Source organism: Monopterus albus, unplaced genomic scaffold (assembly GCF_001952655.1).
Source record: "Monopterus albus unplaced genomic scaffold, M_albus_1.0 scaffold171.1, whole genome shotgun sequence".
Lineage (NCBI taxonomy): Eukaryota > Metazoa > Chordata > Actinopteri > Synbranchiformes > Synbranchidae > Monopterus > Monopterus albus.
The window spans coordinates 515,302-538,071 of NW_018128051.1; the positions used below are offsets into that span (position 1 = coordinate 515,302).

At 42.3% G+C, this 22,770-nt stretch overlaps 1 protein-coding gene across 1 annotated transcript in view; it reads left to right on the plus strand.

Moving 5' to 3' along the window:
- The window catches only part of trrap (transformation/transcription domain-associated protein), an 86,101-nt gene extending 67,138 nt beyond the window's left edge, over nucleotides 1-18,963 (plus strand). The window contains 9 exon segments of the mRNA XM_020615948.1: nucleotides 3,037-3,127; nucleotides 3,474-3,679; nucleotides 4,704-4,965; nucleotides 12,881-13,106; nucleotides 13,314-13,531; nucleotides 14,274-14,458; nucleotides 14,911-15,114; nucleotides 16,817-17,011; nucleotides 18,652-18,963. Of these exon segments, the coding sequence (XP_020471604.1) occupies nucleotides 3,037-3,127; nucleotides 3,474-3,679; nucleotides 4,704-4,965; nucleotides 12,881-13,106; nucleotides 13,314-13,531; nucleotides 14,274-14,458; nucleotides 14,911-15,114; nucleotides 16,817-17,011; nucleotides 18,652-18,936 (1,872 nt within the window). The 3' untranslated portion in view covers nucleotides 18,937-18,963.
- Nucleotides 18,964-22,770: the final 3,807 nt, after the last annotated feature.

Genomic DNA, 22,770 nt, shown 5'->3' on the forward strand with positions numbered 1-22,770 from the left:
ATGCTATCACGAGCCGCATCCATTTTTATTTTCGCAAACACAGTACGCTGCGTCTGACGTCACGTCCTCTTCTGCGCATGCAGGTCACCTCAGGACCGTATACCGTTCACACATGAGACAGATGGCAGTCGCATTTAAATGACAGTGTGAACGACAGCGCAAAAAAATCCGATCTGAGCATTAAGACCTGCAGTGTGAATGTAGTCTTAGTTACAGTTAAGTCACTTAAACTAGTACCTTATGCATGTATATGATTAGATGTCAGTGGGAGAATGTAGAGATTTTCCATCTACGGAGATTCGGTCCCTCCCTTGGCCTGGCTTGTAACCCTGTAATGGTTGAAGGTTGACACTCTTTTCTTCACCTCATTTTTTATGTAAAAAGAAAACCACATTTCAATGCATGGCAGGCTTTATCTGTACTGCTTGTCTGAATTATTTAGAGTTTCTTTGTGGTGGCGGGATGTTTAAAAAAACGTATGTTGAAATATTGATGAAGGTGAGGAGAAGAGCGCCTGGGGGCAGGCGGGAAGATGAGTCAGAAGTTAACAGAGAACCTCGACACCCCTCCCCACACCTGCCCCAACCCTTACTCGCTGTCTCCTCCTTGTCTACCACTCACCCCTTTCCCTTCGGCCCACCTTAGCTTCACCAAAATATGACATTTCATATCTTCCCATTAGCGGGCTGATCTCTAGTTCCTCCTTTTCCTCCCTACCGTCCTTCCTCTTTCATCTTTAATGCTGCTGTTAGCTGCCACTTAGAACTCCCTCTTCCCGTTACCCCTGACTCTAGTCCTTCACTTCTCATCTCGGTGTATTTATGATTTTAAATCTCCTTTTTGCAGTCATTTACTATATATTCAGTACAAAACATTGAAGATATGAGCAATAAAGGAAAGGCAATGCATAAACATTTGCAGAATACTGTATATGTGCAGGATGTGCCAACGTGCAGTTACTGAATGTAATGAATCTGCAGACGTATACATGGTTAAAATAAACAGTATGTATTCACTGGACTTCTGCAAAGATGTATCACTAATTTACTTAGAGATTTTCATGGCTGAGGCTGTAGCTTTTTGTACTGAAAGCACTGAACAGATGGCTATACTTTAGTCACTAAAGAGCACTTTAAGCCTTTTGGAGGTGACTGAAGATGCTTCGTAGCTGTCAGCTCATATTTGAAGAAGTAGAAGGAGGTTTCCTCCATGTAGTTCAATTTAATAATAGTCCTTGTTTGTTCTTCATTTCTTCTTAGACCTACAACAGCAACAGCCTCTTTCTACCAGTTAGTTAATTCTGTCTGCCTTCCCTGTCTTGGTGCTGCTTTTATAGCACACCACCGTTCACTGACTGACCATGTAGAGTTGTGGATTACATGCACTGAGGGAGTTGAGTCTCTTGAAGAATTTGACACCTGCCAAGATCTGGAACAGCCACATAGTTGAAGGAGAGCTGCAGTACACTATATTCTAGTTAGCTGAGGGCTCACCCTTGGCAGCTTTAAGCCTGAACTAGATTTTGTGATAACTTGATTTATTTGAGAATCCCTCGGAAGACCTGGGATAGAGGTCAGAAGAATGTTGATTAAGGCAAAGAAAGTTTTAAAGTGTGCAAAAAGTTCCTTCTCTTTCTGTCTTTCTCCTTTATTCTTCTCCGTCACCAACACCACCATCATTCCTTGATCCACCCTTTGTCATCTGGAGCTCAGTCTTGTTGTTGAAATGTGGAGTTATCCCTTTATGTCCTGAAGACATATTGAGGGTTTAGAGGGGATTGAGTAGCTATGTAATTGCAGCCTATGAAATTGTGCTCTAAGATCTGAGAGAACCGTGTGGTTTGGTCTTCCACCAGTATCCAGTGGGGCTAAAGCCAGGTGTGCACATCTCTTCTACCTTGAATTTCAAGGACAAATCTGCTTTCATTTTTTTACAACCTGGTTTGGTTTTGCCCTGTTAGTCTTCATTTGCATCAGTTTTAATAACATCACTGAAATGGGAACAACATGGCAGACAGTGGTCAGACAGCTCAATGTTATAAACCTCTGAGCTGTCCATGTTATAAACCACTTGATTTAGACTAAAAGTAAGCACATCCGAAATGTTTATAATCCCTCATTTACGTAAATATATTTCTTTCTTTAAAACCACCACCTTTGAAAAAGTGTTTTACCTCTACTTACAGTTTTAAAAATGGCAGATCTTTGTTCATGGCAGCTCATGTTCCACCTTTAGGCTCTTGCTTTGTGCAGTCACAGTGATATCCAGAATGTCAAACACAGAAATAAATCAGCATTGAGCTGTGTTTCTCTCACTCACCAGGTGATTACTGTACAATTTCTGTGTACAGTGTGTCATACTGATGACACAGCTGGTTGTTTATTACTCAGTATAACTTTAAACTGAAGAAAATAAAATCAGAAATATGTACCAACTTTGGTGAGGTAGCTTGCTATTTTCATTAATTTCTTGCTTGTATAGCAGTAGGTACAGAATTCTTACTTGGACTGAACTGCAGGCTAACTAATCCTACTTTCACACTGAAGTGTGACCTGAGACAGATATATAAATTATATGCCAAAGGTAGATACTGAATTCACCTACTGCATTACTTATCAAAGGAATCCAACTCCACCAAGTTTCAGAAGAATTTTCTATGTTCAAAACTCTTATGTCCTGACTTTAACCATTAAGTCTTCCAGTGATGTCAGTGACGTTTCTTGAAAGTCTTGAGGGCACTTTCATCATTAGTCACATTGAGTTCTGTGATTCAGCCATGACTTGTTTTTAACTTCCCTAACTCCCCTGACTCAAAGCTTCAAACAGTGCCTCTGTTGCAGCAGAGGTCTCTGGCTGTATCAGTATGATCTCACCCTCTCTCACACACACCTTCACAAACAGTATGTTTCTGCCCCCCCTCCCCCGCTCTCTCCCTACCGCCTCCTCCTTCACCTCTGTCTGCCTCCTCTCGCTCTCCTTTATGGTCCTAAGGGGGAGTCTTTGAAATGTAATCTGTGACCCTCTTTTATCTGCTAGGTGGGACGAGTGTACCCCCAGGCTGTCTACTTCCCTATTCGCACCCTTTACCTGACACTCAAGATTGAGCAGAGGGAACGCTACAAAAGTGGTAAATAAACATGGTTGGCTGTAGTGTGTTGCATCTTTACAAGTCCCTGATCATTGAAGGCTCTTTCTTTTTCATGCCAAGTTATTTCTATTGAAAGCATGTATAATTACAGAAAATGTGTTTAGCATATAGCATATGGAATATGCTGTATCTGTAACATACAACTTGCACATCTTTTAACAGTTTGTAATCTACGAAACTGGAAAATGCACGCACTTGTTTTTTTTGTTTCCTTTTGCAATCCTATATTACTTCCCTTTTTACATTTCTTTCTCCTGTCTTGCTTTTCATCCTTCTCTCTCTCTCCCCGCTATTTATCCTTTGCTCCTGTGGTCCACTTTTCCAGATGCATCTGGGCAGCAGCAGCCCAGTTCAGTGGGGGCCCAGCCTCACTCAGGGGCCTCTGACCCAGGGCCTATCCGGGCTACTGCCCCAATGTGGCGCTGCAGTCGGATTATGCACATGCAGCGGGAGCTACACCCCACCTTGCTCTCCTCCCTGGAGGGCATCGTGGACCAGATGGTGTGGTTCAGGGAAAACTGGCACGAAGAGGTGAGAAGAATAAAGGCGCTGGTTGCATGTGTGTCTGACTTTCATGATAAGAGTTTGTTTTTAGCGGATCAGATGGCGAGAAAATATCACGCATCTGTGTATATGTGTGATCACAAGTTGTTGTGCACATCTTGTGTATATGCTTGTCACACCGCCTGGTCATTTGGCAGGTCCTATCTCTGTGGTGATCCAACACATTTGTTTATTCTAATGTGTTATCCTGACTCGTCTGTGATCAGGTTGTTTTCCATTCCCTGACTGAACTAATGTGTTGCCATAAACAGGACAGAGTTAACTGACCTGGCTACCATAGTAATGGCAGATTATTGTACAGTGGACATACAACAGTAGATAGTAGATCCCCCTTAATTTCATTAGATCTTGGCTGGTATTTTCTCAGCCACCTTCTCAGACCCTTTTCCTGAACCTCATTTTGACTAAATTCACTCATTCTGCCGGCATTTTTTTTTTTTTTTGCCCTTGTGTGAATGTCAGTGCTGGAGGTAGGCCTGACATCATCCTCCAAACTGAACTTGGTGCTGCCGCAAATTGTTTTTGGCATGCTAGGCAGCATCAAGGCAAGGTAGCTGCTCTGTAGGTGAGGGGGATTCTGGGAGAGAGAGAGGCTTCAGGAGAAGAAAACTGACACAGGTGATGGATGGGTATGGTGAGTGTGTAGGACGGAGCAAGGGATGCATGTTTGTGTGCGTGTGTGTGTTTATCTGTGTGATTATCTGTGATGGTTTGGGGCACTCTGCAGCAGCTGCAGGCTTTATGCTTCGTTCCACTGGGCAATCACAGACAGAGGTTTGCTTATGCCATCATCACCTTCCCTCTCTTCATTGCTTTGGTTACTGTAAGACATCACATTACTGCACCTTTGTTCCTTAGAAAACGTGTGTGTGTGTTTACCTACTATACACGTGTGTTCAACAAGGACAGCTCTTGGAATCAGGGCAAAGAAATAGATGAAGACATGTCTAATAAATGCTGTTGCTCTAATATTTCTTCCTCCTCTCTGTAGGTGTTGAGGCAGCTCCAGCAGGGCCTGGCTAAATGCTACTCAGTGGCCTTTGAAAAGAGTGGGGCAGTGTCTGATGCCAAGATCACACCACACACACTCAACTTTGTCAAGAAGCTGGTTAGCACCTTTGGTGTTGGCTTGGAGAATGTGTCCAATGTTTCCACCATGTTCTCCAGTGCTGCCTCCGAGTCACTAGCCCGCCGGGCCCAGGCCACGGCCCAGGACCCTGTTTTCCAGAAGATGAAGGGACAGTTCACCACAGGTTGGTTGCTTTTTAAATTACACTCAGCTGGCAGGTTATTAGATACACCTGACTAAAGCCAAAGCAGTCTAGTACAACAGAACCACAATAAATCCTGTTCAGTTTTTGTTGAAACTCTTTTAGAGATGTGTTGATTCTAGGACTGCAACTAATGCTTATTTTTAACAATTGATTATTTCTATGATTACTTGATTAATTGAATGTATAAAAACATGAAGCATTCTGTTTTCCTAATCATAAAGACAAAAATGCATTATTTAAACAATGCTTTGGCAGTGTTTCTATGTGTAGCATTATTAAACCAAAAAATAAATTATTTGTTGAAGAATAAAGCTTTTTATAAAGTGCACAATTGGTCCTTACAGTACTGACAAAAACAAAAAATGTTTGATATAAAATAATTAATAGTTCCCTAAAACATACCATACTAATCTAAACAGCCAGTACACACATGACTTCTGCTGTTGACAGTTAAAAATAAATGTGAGTATGCCTAAACAATCCTCAGCATATTTACTGTTAGGCTGTTCACATGTTTCACATTTACATGAATGCAACACAACTGCAAATGCATGTAGCACCCGTTATTTGCAGCCTACGTAACCCATTGTTAAGTTCTTAAATATATAAGTAGCATCATAGTATACATAACAACGTAACCACATTGCTTATAATCAGGTACGTGATCATTTTAGCTCTATAATTTCTTACACAATTAACTAAAATGTTCGACTTACTTAGCTTCAAGCTTCCCTTTTTCTGTAACTCCGTGTCTTTTCTTTAGGTGCTAACACATTAGCGTCATGCTCCACTGCCACTACATAGTTGACAGTCTTCTTTCTGATTGTAAATTAAAGTGCTCCCAAACTTTTCTGTGCTGTAACCATGCTCAGTACTATACACCACTTATGCCGTTTTCCCAGATGTTTTTGGATACGCCTTACTGACATAGTCACCCAGTCACTGACTCAGCCATCTCACATAGCTAATCGATTATTAAACCATGTACATGACCATGCATGTACTCACATCTGGCTGTTTAGATACAGTGTAGAACCATACAGAACAGGCAGAGAGAAGAACAAGCATTGAAGAGCCCTTTTTTTTGATGACGATAATTACAGATGCCCATGCCCTCTGTTTCTTACACTGAACACAGCAGTTTGTTCACCTTCAGCCATGTTAGGTTTTAGTGAAGTCAGTTTACCTCTTTTCAACATTAGTATAACATTTAAAAAATTGAAGAGACAAAATATGAAGCATATGTTGTTAGGCAACCAAAAAGCCAAGTAGTCAAACCAGCAACACCTCCCCCTAAAGCTCCGACAGGTATCAGCCACCTGTCAGCAAACAAGTCCCTAAAGCTATCAGCTAGGTATCAGCCACCTGTCAGCAAACAAGAGCAGTATTACTGCAACTGTATGTCTACACTAGTCAGAGTGATGAGACAGGTGCCCAACTGGGCTATGTAACAATATATTGAACTGATTATCTTATATCTGAGTGGACATGTCTGCTGCTCTTAGCAGAAGAAGAGACTGCACTGTTGCTTGAAGCAGCTGGAGAATTGGTGTTGTGTAGTGTAATTAAAGGTTCCAGCTAGATGATTTGATTTTAAGAAGAGGTTGGGGCTGGTCAGAAATAGAGGTGTGTGTGTGTGTGTGTGTGTGTGTGTGTGTGTGTGTGTGTGTCTGTCTGTCTGTCTGTTTTTATTACTGTGTGCACATGCATGTGCTGGTTTTGATTATACACAAGTCAGTGGCATTTCTAATCCAGCTGGTGCAGCACTGTGGTGATGAGCTCTACAACCAGCCCATGTTTGATGGAATAAAGCACAGGACTCCTTTATTTTACCCCTGCATCCATGGAAAGTATGAAACAGTGAGCTCAAGTGTACAAGTTCAATTTTTATTCTTAGTAGGATTTTAAAGTCACTAAAATACTGGCACTCTCTACTGAGACTAGCTGTATTGAAATGGCTTTATTTTTGGCAGCTTTTTGTATCAGTGACATGGATTCTCAGTATGGGTTTTATAGACTTACAGTCCACCAGAGACTGAGCAGAATGCTTTCCACTCTATTTGCACTGGACAACTTTAGTTGTTTTATACTGAAACAGCTAAGTACAACCAGTCACCACTCAGGTGTTCTTTTAGTGGATGTTACACCTACTGTATCCTTGTCAGAAAACCAAGCATTGTTTAGAAGTTACTTGTCTTACCAAAAGTGAATATAGCTCGTAAAATATTGGAACATACAGGTGAATTTGAGGGTCCACTTCTACTTCAGCTAGTGTGGCACAAAGATGAAATTCTTAAGTCCCTTTCCCTGCTATATATCAGTCTAAAATAATACCAGGATAGCTGATATGTTCTCATTACGGAGAATATCATTAACTGGAGAGTAGAACTGGCAGTGAATTACTAACTTCAATAACTCTTGTCTCTGTGGTTTCACATAAGTTATCAAGATATGATGATATACAGCAGTACCCAAAACAAAGTAAACTGAATTTGCCCAGCGGAGTTTTTTTAATGAAGCAGTGTTATTACAAACGTCCACACTACTTTGAGTTAGATGCTGTTTCTGCTATCAGAACCTAACTAGCAGTATACCCCGTACTTCCCTTAACCATCACCAAGCATAGCTTCCGGTGTTGATGCAGATCATCCCACTTTGTTTTTCCACTGTATTTTCTCTCTGTTGGTCTCTGTTTAGAGGAGGAAGGGGCTTGTAATGCTAATGCCTGAGGTGTGAAGATGCGGACATTTAAGCAATTTTAGTACTACCTCCTCGAGGGTGCTGAAATTTAGCTCCCAGACCTTACCTCCAAAGTGGGCCGAGTGTAGTGGAAACAAACGCGGAACCTGTGACGAACGTTACGCGCTATTGATATCGGCAACTTATCTATATGTACAGGTCCATTGCACTACATAGTAGCTATAACAGAATATGCAGTAAGATTTTCCCTTTGTCGCAGCATCCCAAACACAATCTACAATAAACCTTCAGCTGAGAATCATCACACACTCTGCAGATTATAACAAATCTAAATTATTCAGCCTGTTCATATTCTTTTGCCTCTGTGCAATATAAAGCCTTATTGCACCAATAAATATATACAACAAAAGCAAACAATTCTTTTTACAGTAAGTAAATATGGTAGCTATTAATACACCATCATATCCCAATGTGGATTATGGCCTGCACAAAGTCACCTTAAATCCTGCTGTGGACTGGATGCGGTATGGGTTTGGACAGCACTCAGCACTCACGGACTTCACGAGAAGCTAACACGCCCATCAGATCTGGGAGTCTTAAAATGCAGTGACGTCTAAACACTTGGATTGAACTGTGTGATAACTTCTCACAGTCTGGGACCTGTAGCAGTGCAGCAACAAGGCACAAGCAAAACATCAGTGCTTTATTTAATTAATATTCACAGAATGATAAAACAGAACATTTCTTTCACTATGTTATGCAGCACAGCCCCCACCCCAGTGAGGAGCAAAGTGAGTGACGACAGTGTTCTGTCAGTGACAGTGTTAATGTTTGTCTGGTAAATGGTCCCAAATTCACTTTAAAATCAAAGATTGTGTTATTGACGTGATTGGAAGAAGTGTGATTATCTTATACATACGTATATCTTATCATACCTTTTGTTATGCCAAACAGTTACTACACTGAATGCAGTTAAAATAGTACTTATTTTCTTTTTTTTTTACTAACAGATGTCCTCATTCCTCAGCAGACGTCTTATACAGATTTGACATGAAATTCAGAATGATCCAGATTCTGCTAAGAAGATTCAAATTTGATGAAATGCTATTGAAACTCATTCCCAAGTTTATAATCACTGTGACCTGGATGTTCAGATTCATACGCAAGATATGTGGAATCCAACAGGACAGGTGCAGTCGTAGTTCAGCTCAAGCCCCCTCAGAAACATTTCTCAAACCAGTCATCCCCCTGTTTTTGGAAACCACATCTCAGTTTTCCTTCATGACATAAGGGAGTTGAAGCACATTTCACTGGACCTGGTTTAAACAAGGACAGCCTGCAGCTCCTCAAACCTTCGCTGTTCAAATAATACTCTTGACTGATTCCTTTTCTCTCCTGCAGACTGCATATACATATTCCCATGAATTACATTCACACTAAATGCTCTACTTTTCATTGCATTTACACACAGGAACACCCCTTCCTCATGCCCCTTTCTTCTCTTTAGTTTCCCTTGTGCTTTTCCCCTCCACTGGTCCTGAGAGTGGCCAATTGAGCTAATGTGTTTGGCCCTGGGATAGAGGAGGATAAGGAGAGCCAGTGAATGAAAAGCAACTTCAGAAAAAATGATCACCTGACTAAGAGAGAAAAAAGACCCTAAGGGTGAGCCAGAACTGATGAGCATAGAAAATTACAGAGAGCAGCATAAAAGATGGATGGAAAAAAGATTAGGAAATAGAAAACAATAGGACTAGGGGCCTGAGAGGAAATAGGAAGACAGGTGTGATGGCATTAGTGCAGAAAAGCATGGTAACGGCACAGAGACCAACTGAATGAGCAACACAAACGAGAGTGAGCAAGACCCAGGGTGAGCCCTGTGCTGATCAATCTTACCAGATGTTGCAGTACCAGCTGTGCTCACACAGACAGGCGTCACCAGGGCGTCTGCCTCAGAGGGTGCCTGCCGACCATTGCTACCCAGCTGTCTCCACGGCAACATGGGAGCAGGACCAACAGAGACTGAAACTGCACGAGTCATCCAGAGGGGAACAAACAGGGTTTACAGAGCTGCTGGGCAGCCAAGCTCCCATTCCCTGCACCACGTTAGTGGCTCACTCGCTTTCACAGGCTTTGTGGGCTGGAAAATATGGGTTTACGTGTGCACATATAACATTTGGCAGCAGGGAGGCATTCAAATCCAATTATGGTGAATGCTATTTGCATGAGTTACTGTTTTAGCAGTGGATCTGTTCCAGAGACTTTTGTCAGAAAACCTTTTTCTGACGAAATGCTGTTTTCAGTTTGCTGCCTTTTTATTTTCTGTCTGTTGAATAGTCATTTGTCATGCTAAAAGGACATTTAGCATAGTTAAGTGTAACACAGTATAATTCTGAATAGCAGTTTGGCTTAGCAACTTTAGTACCCTGGTGTAGTTAGTTTTCAGTCATAGGTTTTAAATGGGAACTTGTCCTAGAAACTCTTTTACTAGCTGCTGAGCTGACCTCTGAAACGCCCAGCTTCAGCCCACCAATCAGTAATACAGTAATAAAGCCGGTTTGACTCCATCCCACCACACACATACAGTACGTACAATCCTACAGTGAGCTAGGAACAGGGAAGGTCATGAGGGAATGATGGTTCTATATACAGAAGTGACCCACCTCCTGAGTCTGGAGCCATAATTAGGTACAGTAGTCTAGACCCTCTGCTGTGGTCTGCCAGGTAGGGCAGAATAGCAGCCCTGGTTTCCACATAGGTCAGAGAGCAGCCAGACTACTTTCTTTGCAGCCCTCTGTGTCTATCAGCATGCTGTCCCCTGACTAGCTGACCGATCAGAGGTCACCGATAAGTTTGTGGTGACTGAATGTAACTCTCTTCTGCTCTTCCCTGGCTGTATTGTACTCAGTACAGAGCACTCATGTAGTTTCTCTCAGCAACTGTCTGCAGTTTTAATATCGATAAAGGACCAAGGTGCAAAAAAAGAAATGTTTTATTTACAAGGTTGTTTATAAAACAAAAAATGTTACCCTGATGTTAATGTCAGAGCACTAGTTGGTTCTTTCCTAAAGTCTGCATAAATATCAGCTGTTTCAGTGCCTGTGGATCAGTTGGAAAATAGATGTGCACTGAAACTGAAGTAGCCACACAATCCAGGTGCTGTGTCTGGAGCGCGTTGACCTAAAGGTTGTGCCACAGTGTTTTCGTTTTACTGAAATATGGAATGTTTTTGTTGTTTCTTTGTGGCCTAAAGTCATTGATTCACATGTGAATTTGTCGTGCTTTGGCTACTGTGCTGAATCATTCAAATTTGTAGAATGTCCTAAGTTATAAAAAGAATTAGAGCTCAAAAGAAGATGAAATACTGGCCACCAGATGTGTCAGAGAAAGGTCTGTGTTGCTAATATTTTACATCATGTTCAGTTTCAATTGTTTGAAACAGTTATTTGTATGAATTCTTGTAACATAATGCCTTTATATGTGCAACCTTCTCCACATTTAAACTGATAACATGTTTTAAATCTGCTAAAGATAGAATGAAATTACTGTATTGCTTCAAAGGAGTGGAGCATGTCTCACTTTTTCTATTTGCAGGCATTATATACCTTTATGGTGCTGAATTGTTGTCGGGTAGCAATTTCTCAGGACTGTTTCAATTTTACCTCTGCTATCGAGGCAGGTGAATTGCAGGCAGACGGATAGCGAAATAGGGCCACTCTGAAAAGAACATTGGCTGTTTTTAAGGGCTTATTTAAAGTATTAGGAGGTTTCACTCTGGGAGAGATTGAACAGGTTTGAAATGGCAAGGTCTTGCAGTTTCATAGATTCATTATAACAGGGTGTACTGAAATAGGAGGTGTGTGTGTATGTGGGTGCATGCATTCATGTTACAGAGATGTCCTGGGGGCTTTACTCTAAAATGGAAAACCTGCCTGGCTCACTTCCCCTCCTTCCATTGTTATTGCTCTAGCTCATCACAATACGTTACGTGCAATATGACTTATGACTTGAAACAGGAATTTAATACTTTAAGACCCTCATTTTGATAGCTCTAATTTAATCAGCTCCCAGCCACCACCAGGGAGTTTTAACTCAATAGAGCAAACAGTCCTCCTAGCGCTACCAGCCTGCCATGAATAACTTGTTTGTGATGTTCCCATAAGCAAGGCACTGCACCACTGTTGGAGTAGAGCGGCCAACAGCGCACAATATTTACTATGGACATTTCCCAGCTGTAAGTTTGTGTAACCACTGCCCTCCCTTAGGCCATCACTGTGAAAAATAATTGTTAATTGTTTATGGTTTCAAACAGGCCTTGTACCAATAAGGTTTCAAACATTGTTCTTTAGTTCCCTTCTGTTTTCTTACTTATATTTTCCTTTGCTTTGGTATTGTTGTGGGTTTGCAGCTCACATCTGTTTTAACCCCTAACAGTCCTTTATTTGGCGAGTTTACTTAGAAACATATTTGTATTTATAGCACAGATCTGGGAGCATACAGCTGCAGGAGAGGTTAAAGGTAACACACACACACACACACACCTGGGAGCTGCACATTACTGTTGCAGTCTTGTAGTGTGGTGGCTGGGAGCAGCTCCACTGGGGCAATTGGGGTGTTAAGAATCTTGCTGAAGGGCATTTTGAGGATAGTTAATTAGGGAGGGGGAAGTATAATAGATTTAGGCCATAGTCACATTTGTGTTAAAAGAACACAGGAGGCTGCTTTGGTTGGGGCGTGTTGTTTCATGTACCGGTGAGACAATGCAGCACGACCCGGGAGGTGTAGTTGGAGGGGAAAAATTATGTTTAAAGCTTATTAGATGCCAAAACACATAGTGCAGTGGTTCGTAATACTCACAGACAGACAACCAGACAGCTTTGGTCAAGACAATCTCAAAATAGATTGTCAGATGTCAGCAGTAATACAGAGTTCATGATACAAAATAATCCACTATATTACGTTCTTTCAGTCACTGTATAATCTATGTGTAATTTAAGAGCTATATGAATACTATATCTATGTGTAATTTAAGAGCTATATGAAGCACAGGTGATCCTGGTGTTGTTTTTTTTGTCCTTATTGTGGAGACAGTGACAAGGAATGGCACTTGGAGAGTTGGGGAAGTAGGGAAATTAAAAAGCCAGTGCTGTAAAGAGATTCTTGCTGTAACCGTAGCTTTTCTTTCCTCCCCTGTCAGACTTTGATTTCAGTGTGCCAGGTTCTATGAAGCTTCACAATCTGATCTCCAAGCTGAAGAAGTGGATCAAGATCCTGGAGGCTAAGACCAAGCAGCTGCCCAAGTTCTTTCTTATTGAGGAGAAATGCCGCTTCCTCAGCAACTTCTCTGCGCAGACAGCCGAGGTGGAGATCCCCGGCGAGTTTCTCATGCCCAAACCTACCCACTACTACATCAAGATTGCAAGGTAAAGCACTTTCTACACAAGGAAACCTAGGGCGAGTAAATAGACGTGTGAATTTACCCCACTCCTTATTTTAATCCAGACTTAAGGTCCTTACTTAATTCATTTTTAATCACTTTAAGACTTTGACCAACTTAAAAGAAGCATTAAATCACTAAGGAGATCATTCATCCCACATCATTTGTTACTTTACTCCTGTCTCTGCACCAGGTTCATGCCCAGAGTTGAAATTGTTCAGAAACACAATACAGCAGCACGTCGTCTCTATATCCGTGGGCACAATGGCAAGATCTACCCCTACCTGGTGATGAACGATGCCTGTCTGACCGAGTCGCGCCGCGAGGAGAGGGTCTTGCAGCTCCTGCGCCTCCTCAACCCCTGTCTGGAGAAGAGGAAGGAGACCACAAAGAGACATCTCTTCTTCACTGGTAAGAGCAACATGTGGGGGGAGTAGGGTTGAAATTTCACCAGGATTATACTATATTTACCAAGCACCTTTTTTTTTTTTTAATCAAGAATAAACAAAAGCCCCTTTTACTGTATGAAACCCACTTATCCACTGAGAAAACCTGGCAGTGACCACCTTAGTTTTTCTCTTTCTGTCTCACATACACAACACACACAATTTCAATTTGCTTTCAAGTGCTATTTCCTTTCTTGTCTTTCCCTTGTGGTTCGCCTCCACCCAGATGTTTGCCCACTCTCCATTTACGCACTTGATTGGTTTGTTTAAGGGGAAATATGGACGGGGAATTCAACAGTCCCTTCCAACCCATTTCCTCCCAACTGGCATGGCTGGTATTGATTTGATTTGGGGTGCCAGTGTATGTAAATGTTTAGACTGCTTGCCCCATGCACAGCCTTTTACCTTCTCTGACCCTGCTTACAGTTGGTCAGTGGCTTGCCTTCAGTGCAGCTGTTTCCCAACTCTAGAATATTTTAGTTGTAGATTTAGATCTGTGGTTTTCACTGTGGTAAAGCAGAGAAGAGACTGTTTGTTAGTAACGAGAGCCAAATGTTTACAGCTTGTGTATCACTGAGTTGGTTGTTTTCCCGTTTCGTTAACATCTTCCTTCTATCAATCTCTCCTCCTCTATTTCCCATCCCTGTCTCTTTCCCACCTGTACCCTGTCTGTTTCCTCTTCATGCCTCCTTCCTCCATCTCTCCAGTGCCCCGTGTGGTGGCAGTGTCGCCTCAGATGCGGCTAGTAGAGGACAATCCTTCGTCTCTGTCATTGGTGGAAATCTACAAACAGCGCTGTGCCAAGAAGGGCATTGAGCATGACAACCCCATTTCCAGATACTATGATCGTCTGGCCACTGTGCAGGCCAGAGGCACACAGGCCAGTCACCAAGTATGTAGGCAATTATATAAGTATATCTGTACACAGTACTACGTTTTTGTTTATTTAATTTTCAGGAATTTGGTTTTATTTAATTTACATTTTATTTTTAGAGGTTCAGTGGTTCAACATCAGTGTAAAATGGTGGTTTTAATAATAATAATAAAAAAAAACCCTTTGCACTCTGATTCTTAAATACAAAAAATTGACAATTGCTGTTTATATTTTAGATAGTTAGTTAGAAAAAGAAATACTCTGAGATTGTCCAATTTTGGCTCCTGGTAATCCACCAACAATCATGGTGAACTGTGCACATCAAATCAAATTTGGTACAGGGAGTTGTGTGTTCAGTTTAAAATGGGGTGGGGGTGTTATTCTGTTGCATAAAGCAGAACCCTGAATCATTATTAGCCTGACACCAGCCACTAACCTAACTCCTGCTCCTGCCTCATGTCTACCACCAGGTCCTGCGAGACATCCTGAAGGAGGTGCAGGGGAACATGGTGCCTCGCAGCATGCTGAAGGAGTGGGCTCTCCACACATTTCCCAACGCTACTGATTACTGGACCTTCCGGAAGATGTTCACCATCCAGCTGGCCCTCATCGGTTTGGCCGAGTTCATGCTCCACCTGAACAGGCTCAACCCTGAGATGCTGCAGATAGCGCAGGTAAGAGAGACACAAACAGAAACACAGTGGACTTTCTGTCAAAGGCAGGTTGGATCCATGTGTCAGGCGCTTATTGACCCGATATACACTCTCATAGATGCATTAAGAGATCACCATTTCCCTCGCCTCATCTGGCTGTATGAATTGCCACTCTCCCCCGTGACATTCAAGCTAGGCCTGTCAATCCGCCAAGCCGCTGTCGATTCGGAAGATGTTTTGACAGAACATTATATTCGGTCCCTCCGCTCTACAGTTATCATAGACGTTTCAATTTAAAGAAGCCGTGTTTGTGTGCACGCATCTGCTTCTCAGTTCACATGTATCCGTCTGATGCATGGGGTCCGCAGACAGCTTTTTCAAAGTCATTATTAAAGATGATTGTGTCAGTCGGCCACCCCCTCCTCTCTGATCCTAATCAGCCTTTGCTGACAGGCGTTCCTCTGGGCAGCTAAGCGCCGGTATTAAGCCCCCTCTCTGCCTGTTCCACTCCACAGATCCCATTAGACACAGGAAGATTATAGTGTGGCAAGTGTACACACTCAAATACACACAAGCAAGCGCACATTGAGTGAGTGAGTGCAAGGACAGGACACTACATCTGTAGCATTGTGCTCCACCCTCCATAAATAGGGGCCTTATGTTCATTTGGGTTGGCCCCTACAGAGCTCAGTTATGCTGCATGGCATCAATCCATATGACAGTGCTCTGTGGCTGTCACCAGTCCTTAATTCAGTTATAGACTTCATCACATCGTCTCTTGAGAATCTGTTGAATTTTCTTATGGAATTATTTTTGTATCTCCTTTGACATCTTTGACATTTGTTTTGAAAATTACCCATTATCTGTCATTTCTCACAGTCATGTTTGCAGCCTCGAGTCACTGCATGCGACACACTAATTTGGTGTCACCCCATTCACACGTCTCCAAAATGAAGCCATCATTGGCTGAGCATTCTGAGCAGTGCCTCCGCATCCAACTGTCTGCAGGCTTATCGTAGCCTCCTGGGGGTTGCTGGTGTCTCAGCCCACTGCCTTGCAGCCCTCCGCTGGGATCTGGATGAGCAAATGACTGTAGGAGAGAGAGCGAGAGATTGGAGGGTAGAGAGTTAAGGAGAAGGAGGGGGAGGGATGGAAAGAGGCGAGACAGAGGGAGCACGAACTGGAATGAAATGCAGGCCTATAAAGCTGTCAGAGCCACTCACCTTTTCATATAGGGAGCTTATCTTACCCGGAATGGCTCCCGGTGTAGCGGTCCTCCCGCACATAAATGCAGGCTTAAAGATGAAAACTTGGCTGTGTATGTTTAAGTCACTGGGAAGTGACGGGGAGGGGGCAGTGGGAGTGAATCAGGGAACATAGACGGTTTAATGCCGGTATTTTGAAGTATTACATATCTGGGGCACACAGATCAATAACGGAAGCTGTTTCGCTAGCGCGAGCTTGTTTTGTAACTCCTCCAGATTTTTTGAAGAGAAGTCATTTTCCTGCAGTGGTTTAAAAAGATTGGGGGGAAAGCTGCATCAACAAATATTTATAAGTAGATGATTTGTATTTCTTTTGTTAGGGGTCATGAGCTATTAGCAATGCATTTTAAAAAAATATCCTTTTCTTAAACATTTTACAGCCTACCACACACTGACTTGTTTTAAAAAGTGCTGACTTGTAGCTTCACTTTTAACTTTACTCTGCCTTGTGATTCTAGGACACAGGAAAACTGAATGTCTCCTACTTTCGCTTTGACATCAATGACGCAACAGGCGACCTGGATGCGAATCGTCCTGTTCCGTTCCGCCTGACACCAAACATCTCTGAGTTCCTGACCACCATCGGTGTCTCCGGCCCACTCACTGCCTCCATGATTGCTGTGGCACGATGCTTTGCCCAGCCAAACTTTAAGGTAACATGTCAACAAACTGCTACGTTGTTATGATTGTCCTGTGTTTTTAAATAAAGTGCAGCTACAGAATAAGAATATTTTATTTTATGGCTGCATGTAAGGATATTATATAAAATAATGTTTACACCTGTATAATATTTCATATTTGATGTGAGACAGGTTAAAGCATAAGGGGTCACTGTAGTGCAGATCCCCTCAGCTCTGCAAAGCATTTTGGCATCTCTTGGCTCACTGCACCACATCCCACAACTGTTTTGGGTCACTCACAATTTTTGGCTGCAGTGTCCAGCTGTTTTCACTGACAAGGTATAAAAACCCACAGAATGTTAAGTCGCATTGTGATAATACTACAATGAAATGTTAAAATATACGCTTGCTCAGTTTAACCCACATGACTCACTGATGTGAGTGGTGGAAGGGTTTTAGGAGAAGTGTATTTAAGATGTGAGGTGTAGTCAGTTGGCACTGTCAGTGAGGAGGTACAGTATTTCATCCTGTCAGCTATGAGGATGCAGTAGTGAGTCAAATCTAAGCTCTGGCTAGATTCTCCACATATTGTTTAAAGCTTAAACTTAGATAAACCCAGAGAGGACATTCACTAAGGCAAAACCAAACAAAAACAATGCAAAGAAAAAAACTGAGCAGTCAGAGTGTTGTATAATGCATCTGCAACTGGCAGTAATGACAGGTGTGTGGTGTCTATGTATAGACATACTTTGAGTCTGACTGATGTGGAGGGAAAAGGAGCGGTTAAACCAAACACTGCAGTGTGAATTAGTTAAGGCCGAGTCCCAGAGGCCAATGCTTCTTTCCAGGGAACTCGGCGAAACACTACAAACACATACCAATCATCCCCTCAAATATAGAGAAGCCTTAAACCATAAAAACAATCTTGTGCTGCCTGAAACCACAAACACTTTAGGCAAGGCTAGGGAACAGCTTGTACCTAGTAAGGTGATGATTGCTAGTGTTGTGGCCCAGTCATGGCTTAGATGGTTATGTATTTCAGTTCTGTGTCACCATAATGAGCTGCTAACAACAGATTTCCCCAGGCATGATTGACACATCCTAAATTGGAGTTAACAGCTTTGTTTTATGTGTATATTTAAGATTGGCGACGACTGAGGGTTGATCGTGTTTCATTGCTTGTTCCCAGGGCAAATCATTTGAGCACATGGCTTAGGAACGTCCACCTAGGCATACTGTGCTTATATAAACAGCATTCCTTTGACTTCAGATAGATGCAGTGGTTATCAAATTAGCTTGGACTCTCATGAACAACCATAATGTGTTAGCTAACACCTATAATTTTATACTAAAGAGCCACTTTAGTTTTGCATAATTTGGTGCAACACAACATAAAATAGGTCTGAGAAATGCCAACCCTAGCTCAAGGTCCACTTGCATGCATTTTCTGCAGCTTTCGATTGCATTTTGTGGCCTTGCACAGCAGATGGAGTTTGCTCAGTTGTCAGCATGTGCACTCTGAGCTACTTAGGTCAGTTTAAAGCAGGTAGTCACACAGATATCTGAGGACCATCTAAATATGAACATTGTCTGAGGATCCAGCTACATATTGCACATATCCCTACAGCATTAATTCTTGAAATTTACATTTTTATTTCCTCTGTGTCTGATAGGTGGATGGAATCCTGAAGGCCGTCCTTCGCGATGAGATCATCGCGTGGCATAAGAAAACCCAGGAGGACACGTCCGTGCCTTTGTCCCCGGCTGGCCAGCCGGAGAACATGGACTCCCAACAGCTGGTCTCACTGGTCCAGAAGGCTGTCACAGCCATCATGACCCGCCTCCATAACCTGGCTCAGTTCGAGGGAGGGGAGAGTAAGGTCAACACCCTGGTGGCTGCAGCAAACAGCCTGGACAATCTGTGTCGCATGGACCCCGCCTGGCACCCCTGGCTCTGAGAAACCAGAGGAGAGAGAGGAAGGGAAGAGACACACAGCAAGCAAAGATGGGCTTGTTCACTTCCATTGTGTTTGTGACAAACACGGACAAGGGTTGTTAACTGTCTGTTGCTCTTCACTCTCACTCTCACTCTCTCTCGATCAAAATACAGCGATATAGTTTTCAAACTGGAATGAAGATGAAACAAGCCCTGACTGTCAGTAACTGTAGTTTGAACAGGGCCTTCAAGTAAGCAAAGTAGTCATATCTGGACTAATAAATCTTTTTATGAGAACAAAGTTTGTCCTTAACTTGTGTTTATTTTTATATCAAAATAACAGGGACTCTGCGATGCCAGTCACCCTGTCCTTAGTAAGACAGGGAGGCAGTACAAATATTGGTGTAGGCATCATTACATTAGGTTTTTATTCAGGAAATGGGAAAATCTTATGTTTATTCTAGATACATCTGTATTGTATTTCACCTGCATCAAAACCTTAATGTTTTTCCTCTAAAATAGTCAGGTTGTCCTCTGAAATTTGTATTTTTATTTAAACTGAGATGTGTAGCTTCTTTTTTGATCCCTGCCAAATGAGGAATTGTGTGATCTTGTAAATAACAGATGCTTTTTCATTTTTTAGCCACTGCTTGAACAATAACAAGACATCTAGCTAGTCCAAAAGCCATTTTACTTTACATTAGTTTTGTCTTTCCACCAGCCCTGTTGACTTTCAAAGAAATGTAACAGCAGTAAAGGATCAGGCTGAAATTGACCTAATAAGCTGTAACAGCTCTAATGCATATGTCAATTACAAGCTGGCTGTATATGCATATTTCTCCCATTTTTGTAGAGATACCATGCCTTTTCCAGTCAAAGTGGTAATTCTTGCCCTGTAAATAAGCATTTTGTTTTAATAAAATGCTCTTTGTAATATACAGAACCGTTTACTCCTTTTCCTGTAATCTCCTGCAGTCTTCCGTACCCTGTACAGTACATCAGGACACTATGATCCAACGAATCTCAAAAATGAGTTTCAGCTGTGCTCACAATTTCAAAGCAAAGCTCTCAATTAGTTTTCTTCCTGAGTCGTTTTTCTTAACCAGGTGTAAAACTGCAATAATAACCAGTAATCCCCATCTGTGCCCCCACATCTACTGCATCACTGTCACAGCCATAATCACCCTGAAGGATGCACTCTTGGATATTATTGCTGTAATAACTCTTACTGTGAATCACTCCAGGTGAACTGTTCTCTGTTGTTACAAAGTCTATTGCCGTAATCCTCACGGTTCACTGTTTATGGAGAGGCATTTCAGTGCAGCACTGTTGAATCAAAGTGCAGCTTGGTCTCGTGGAGGTACAGTAACCTTGTAGCCATTCCTTCCTTCTGGTTAGAAACTCCTGTTGAGGTGTCTCCTCCCCTAGTGTGTGATTAAGGTGTGCCAGCTGACTTCACTTGACCTACACACTGTCAACCAGTCGCCTGCACTCATAGTGCAGTTTTTATCTCTACAAACCGCACAGGCGTGCATCAAGTACAACATGAAGAACATGGCCATTATTTGGCTCTGGATTCTGTGATGGTGTGACAGTGCACTTGAAAAAAAATTTGTAATTTTTAATCTCTGCCAACACAGGGAAGCATCAACGTTTAGTGTATCACAGTGGGGCCAAAACATGATGAAGGGATTTAGTTTGTCGGTGCATGGAGACAAAGATGGACATGCACCCAGTCCATTTAGTTCACAGTCCTTTGGAGCCATTTTATTTGAAGTTGTGGGTACCCTCTACTGGGACAGGCATCCATTTCACGCCTCAGGTGTCTGTTCCAATTTCAGAGAGATTAGGTGAAATATGAAATCTGTAACAGCAGGACACACATGCCCTTCCTCCAACATGTGTCTTAGCTTGCCTTCTGGGGTCTTTTCTTGGCATCCAGTGACTACAGACAGATATCACAGGCGCAAAGGTGATGGCGGCACGAACCCCACCTTCGTCTCTTTTATTTTCTTTTTCTCTGCCTGATGTGAGTGAAGTATAGGTGTAGGCTTCACCACCCAATCCCTCACGTCTCCCTCTCTCCCCTTCTCTCTCTTTCTCCCTCTCTGTGGTGGTGTGAGAGGAGTGGAGGTGATTGATGTGCTCCGATGGGATTGGAGGTGTAGAGCCTGGCTCGTCGTCAGTGCTGGCACAGAGCAGAGATATCAGAGGACATACCAAAGCAGGAATAGATCTGGCAGGACCAGATGATGAAATCTTCCCCCTCCAATGATCCTTATCCCTGCAGAGGATGGCGGAGCGGGTGAAGGAGGAGCAAGGGAGGGGTGCAAGAGGGAGGGCTTTTCAGAAACTGTCTGTTTGGTTAACATGGCAACTAAGCTGTCATATTATTTCTCAAGAGACACATTTGGATACAGCGTAATGAGAGTACACGGATCAGATTGTAACATGAGTCTGCTGACGCACAGGGACATGGATGGAGCTGTTGCAAGTGTAAAAAGCAAGCAGGTGAAAAGGTACTTTACCAGCTCCCTAATCCACTTCTCTTCTTTCTTCACTATTCATCATTCAAGATCAGGAGGCCACCAGCTCTTTTTTTCTGTATACATCACATTGAATCAGGCCTTGTAGCACAGCAGGAGAGGATACTCTTGTGTCTTGATGTAAACAAGCAGTATTAATCAAACAATGAGTGTGTGTTGATCTTTAAGCGTTGAAGCAGTACATATATTATATAGCAGCTGAGGATTTGTTTTGTTACTCAGTGAATGAGCCCCATTATGACTTCTAATGGCATTTCCACTCAGAGGAGTTGAGCTCATTAGTTCTGTGTCTAAAATCTGCCATTATGATTTTAATTGCCCAAGCTGTACACACAGCAGTATGGGAAGCAATCAAAGTCACTTTTTTCTTGGTGACAACGATGCTGCAGCACATCATCTCACACGCTGACTTAAATCTTTGCTGATACCAGTTAATACAGAGAGACCGCACAGGGGTTTAGAGTAAAAATGACTTCAAGTAACAATTTCCTAAGTTTGCATTTTGCTCTCAGTTGCAACTGTTTTGAAATCACTGCCAGTCTGACTCCAGGTCCTGCTTGACCTTTTCTCCATAGGACTGGCAGCCAAGGCTGTTCATCATACAAAGAGCTTCACACCAAACATGCTCACAAATGAAGTTAAAATACTTAAAACATTTGACCATAACATACAATAGACTTCGACTTTGATTATCTGGAAGTGCCATATTTCTGTTGTAAGTAACAATCACTGCTTTATTGGGACACCCTGGGCTGATGCTGTCATCATATGATTAAACTCCACAAAAAATGAAATGACAATTCTTTTATATTGTTGTTTATTGCCTGCTGGCAACACCAGTTGCGCTGGAGTGTGGAGCAGTAGAACATGATTAATTATGGAGTACTCTTGGCTCCAAATACCATGCTGAAGTGGTATTAGTATAAGTGTGTATGAAGTGTTGGTTAAGGGTATTTTATGTTGGCTTTTTTCAGACGTACTATTTGTAAGTACATAATTTTATAACCAACCCTTAAAATTAATTAAAGGCTTTGACATCCTCTCCTTTGGCTCTCTTACAGTATAACCATGAACAGATTATGACACAGTGGACCCCTGGGTACACACATGAAAAAGACCCCACACCTTCCTACTGATTTTATTTGTACTGTATGTCTCTAGGGATGTTTTGCCTCTGTTTAAACATTACACTGCACTGGCCAGAAATACATGAAGTATGAATGACCTGAATTCTGTTTTAGTCATGTGTCTTCCTTGTGTTGCTAAGCTTTTCGCCTGTTTCCTCGAACATGCCTCATGTGACATCATCC